The following is a 4,361-nucleotide window of genomic DNA, read 5'->3' as shown; positions in this document are numbered from 1 at the left end:
CCTGTAACGATTTCTCACTTTAAATGCTGTTGTATCCAACTCCTGTAACGATTTCACACTTTAAATGCTGTTGTATCCAACTCCTGTAACGATTCGTCACTGTAACTGTTGTTGTATCTAACTCCTGAACGATTCGTCACTTTAAATGCTGTTGTATCTAACTCCTGAACGATTTCTCACTTTAAATGCTGTTGTATCTAACTCCTGAACGATTTCTCACTTTAAATGCTGTTGTATCCAACTCCTGAACGATTCGTCACTTTAAATGCTGTTGTATCTAACTCCTGAACAATTTTGTCACTTGAACCGATGTTGTATCCAACTCCTCTACGTTTTTGTCACTTTAACCGCTGTTGTATCTTACTCCTGTGTGCTATTGTCACTTTACCTGCTGTTGTATCTTACTCCTGTACGATTTTGTCATTTTATCAGTAGTGGCCTTTTCTACTTGGCAATTCATCTACTGTTGTTCTTATACTGCTTATTGTTGTTATCTTATTTATTGAAATATATTTTCTCTGCATATCTATTTATCGACTTTTTTTTTTCATTTAATCCACTGCTTCATCTTTCTTGCGCCATAATTGTACGATCCACTGTCATATAGTTTAATTTATGGCTTTATGATTTTATTCATTTTTGAATTTTAATTAATATCATCACTTTTTAACATTATTTTATAATTATTGCATCTTTACTTCAATTTTGAGCATAGATCTGTATTGTATTCAAGTTGTTGTAGAGGATTAATAACAGTTTACTGGCCTAAACAAAGCATAAAACCAAGTTCTAATCTCTGTAAAACATAGCTTATTTTATACGTTGTTCCCGCTCATTTTTTATTTATTTTTTGTTCTTACAATAATAGAAATTTGTTGATGGATCGCTGTGTGACCCTAGGACAGTTGATAATTCCGATAACTGAGGGTCCTCCAGTGGGTCAGCAGTAAGTTTACGGACCTACAAACCCAGGGTTCGATTCCCCATGGCGGACAGAGCGCAGATAACCTATTGTTTATCTTTACACTAAATCAAACAAATAACTGTGGTATTAATGTTGTTAAACTTCATGTACTCGTACATTCTAGTTTGGAGATGTCTGGCGGTGCTGCCAAAGTAAGCCCCAGGGAAAGTACTAACACATGAGCATATGTTGTCCTTGTTTATCAAAGCCAAAATATACTGAGAAAAGTCATATCTGTTTTAAATGTAACAGTTTACTCAAATCTAGCTCACTTATCGATGAAAACTTTCTGACTTCAGGGTAGAAACACCTGTAAAACTAGTTCTCCTGTACGGTTGTGCTGTTTGTTGGCCTGTCTGGAGTTGGTTATTAGGACATCCATCTAATAATTCCACAGTATAAACTATGAGTTATAAACCTTAACTATTGTGCCTCAAACTATCTCATTAGAAATCTTATTTTAATAGTTTTGCCTCACGTAACCTCATTAGATACATTATCTTCAATGTTATGCCACACATAACCTCTTTATAACCCTTAACTGTCATGCCCCACATAATCTCTTTATAAATGTTAATTGTTGTGCCTTACATAACCTCATTAGAAGCCTTTTCTTCAATGTCGTGCCTCGCATAACCTCTTTATAAATCTTAACTGCTGTGCCTCTCGTAACATAAATTAGAAAACTTAGTGTGTGTGTTTTTTCCTTCTACGCCTGAAGAACAATAACTGTGGGGATGTATAATATAAGAATAGATAACCTAATTCTTTTATGAACTATATTTTCTTTTTAGAATAAAACCTTGAAGAATAACATCGCTGTACAAATCAAAAACCCAAATAAGTTGGAATACATATTTAATAAATGTAACATGCATTTCATACAAACCGAACATACCTGTCGCATTTCTTTGTTGTTATTATAATATTCCTTAATAAAAAATTATTATAAGATTGATTATTCCTTTTTTCACCGCACAGACTACTATTTATTCTGTATAAACTTCACCTAAACACTTTGAGTGACGTTGAACATTTGTTTCTTTCATGCCACAGCACCAATGAAACAATTTCAGAAATATATTTCTACGGAAATATCTATTTAATTTATCAAACTGTTATTTTGCTACACTAAAAACGATTTCGAAAATACAAAATCTAATGTTAAATAGATATAACTCTTTTGATTAGGCATTTCTATGATACAATGTTGATGGTTTTATTTTTGTTTTTTTGCTCACCAGATGGCCTCAAAACGTGACCAAGGTCTCGAAGCAGAGCTTCTTCAGTGGATAGAAGCCATCTTGGGTGAGAAACTCCCACCCGGTAGCTTTGATGACATTCTGAGAGATGGTGTTATCCTCTGCAAGTAAGTGATTGGGTGTATCAGTTGAGGTTAGGTATATCACTTTAGTTTTTGGTGTATCGGCTGAGGTTTGATGTATCAGTTGAGGTCCGAGGTTTCACAATGAGTGTTCTGAAAACAAATACCTAGAACAGCGATTATTAATACATTTTAGGTTTAAAAGGATGGCTTAAGTATTTTTTAGTGAATGGAATAATGATTTTTGAACGCGGATAAAAACTTTTTAATATCCTTTAGCTTGATGAACAAGATGATGCCTGGTTGTATCCAAAAGATCAACACTTCTGGAGGTCAATTCAAGATGATGGAGAACATCAACAGATTTCAAGATGCAGCCAAGAAATGGGGAGTTCCAGAGATTGATGTCTTCCAGACAGTCGACCTATGGGAGAAGAGGAATATTGCCCAGGTGGCTCAGTGTCTAATGGCTCTCGGACGGGCAGTAAGTTTTATTTCTCCATCTTTAGTACACTCAGCCTAAAAACAGCATTCGAAAATTTTATACCTTATTGTCCGTCATAATTGTACGACAGTCTTTTTAAAAATGTTTCCAAGGTCCTTACTGTCTTAACTGTATTTCTAATGAGTGATTTTTTAAAAGCTTACTTATCTTGTGCTCTACATGTTTCCCAAAGTTTCTTGATCCTCTGAAACAAAACAACAAACAAAAACTCTCATTTCCCTGGTTTCTGATTATTTCATTATCTATAACTTAAAGAACAATATCATCTATTAAGGTTCTCGTAGTCCTAAAAATAACTAATAAGATCCGTAGTTTATAATTCACTCTTTGTTCTCCATTCAGATATCAATTTTCAGGCACTTTGAAGAACCACATTCCTAGTTTTGATTTCGCTGTAAAGTGTTTGACTTTTTTTAGCCTTAAGGCCCTTATGTCAGTGATGAATATCTTACCTTCTTATAAATCTCTCTCTCTCTCTTAACGAGATATTTCTTAAATTTCTCACATTCCTCAAGCAAGATATAAGACTGGTCAAAGTTCTTTTGATTTCAATAATAATGCAATTCCAGTCGTTACTAAGTTCCAATAATTTCAAAACTGGAATAGATTTTGACAAAGCTGATGTATTAATTTTAATTACTAATTTCAGTGTTATCTCCATCCTGAGTGGAAAGGACCTTGTTTAGGTCCTAAACCTTCCGAAGAAAACAAGCGTGAGTTCACCGAGGAGCAGCTCCGTGCTGGCGAGGGTATGATCAACCTACAATACGGAACGAACAAGGGAGCTAACGCCAGTGGCCTCAATTTCGGCAACACTAGGCATATGTAAATGTCGCTTCGTCTGCAACACGGTTGGAGCAACGTCTCTAATGTGAATCATTTATTGCAAACCTTTGCATAAACTACGTAGAGAGACACAATATGTTGAAATTTTATAACACCGGAAGAAGATAATTTTATTAAAACTTTCTACGCTGAAAAAAAAAAAAAAGAAAATTTATATCTTACATTTTGGGTTCACGAGTCAATCCATTTGCATTTCAAACTTTCTTAACTCCATCAGAAACAATTTCAGGCCTGGATTTTAAAACTTGAACGTTACCTATGTAGAAATAGCAGTATCGTTCTTTAATACTCTAGTTGTTGTTTTCTTTTTTTTTTTTTGTCAATGCAGGCATTTGTTTCCATTTGTACGTATATTTTCAGTTGCAGCCCAAAGAGGTCTGATTTGGTCCTAATAAAACAACTACAAGTTGAAGTTGCGCATGTATAAACTGGGACATCTTGTATAGTGAAAGTTAATAAAAGAGTAAACCAGTCAACTTTTGTCTCTGGTCACAAGACGAAGTTCATGTTGTAGATGAGTTAAATTTTGAAAACAGCTGGAATTAGGAACACAATCATTAACTGCTAACAAAAAATCTGTTGTTAGCTGCTTATAACAGGGATTGAACTCCGAACTTTTGAGTTACTTCGCCACTGAGGGTAGGTTTTAAATCTGAATGACGGTATAGGAAACTATGAGTTGATTATATTATACGAATAAACTCGAAAATGTTAACTTAGGC

At 34.4% G+C, this 4,361-nt stretch overlaps 1 protein-coding gene across 1 annotated transcript in view; it reads left to right on the top strand.

Annotated features, from left to right (window-relative positions):
* The window catches only part of LOC106461231 (muscle-specific protein 20-like), a 6,670-nt gene extending 2,534 nt beyond the window's left edge, over nt 1–4,136 (top strand). The window contains exons 2-4 of the mRNA XM_013921034.2: nt 2,209–2,333; nt 2,568–2,772; nt 3,443–4,136. Coding sequence (XP_013776488.1) covers nt 2,209–2,333; nt 2,568–2,772; nt 3,443–3,622 — 510 coding nt within the window. The 3' untranslated portion in view covers nt 3,623–4,136. The remainder of the gene's footprint in view (nt 1–2,208; nt 2,334–2,567; nt 2,773–3,442) is intronic.
* Nucleotides 4,137–4,361: the final 225 nt, after the last annotated feature.

This window comes from Limulus polyphemus, unplaced genomic scaffold (assembly GCF_000517525.1).
Source record: "Limulus polyphemus unplaced genomic scaffold, Limulus_polyphemus-2.1.2 Scaffold918, whole genome shotgun sequence".
NCBI lineage: Eukaryota > Metazoa > Arthropoda > Merostomata > Xiphosura > Limulidae > Limulus > Limulus polyphemus.
This window is presented reverse-complemented; position numbering and strand designations above follow the sequence as displayed.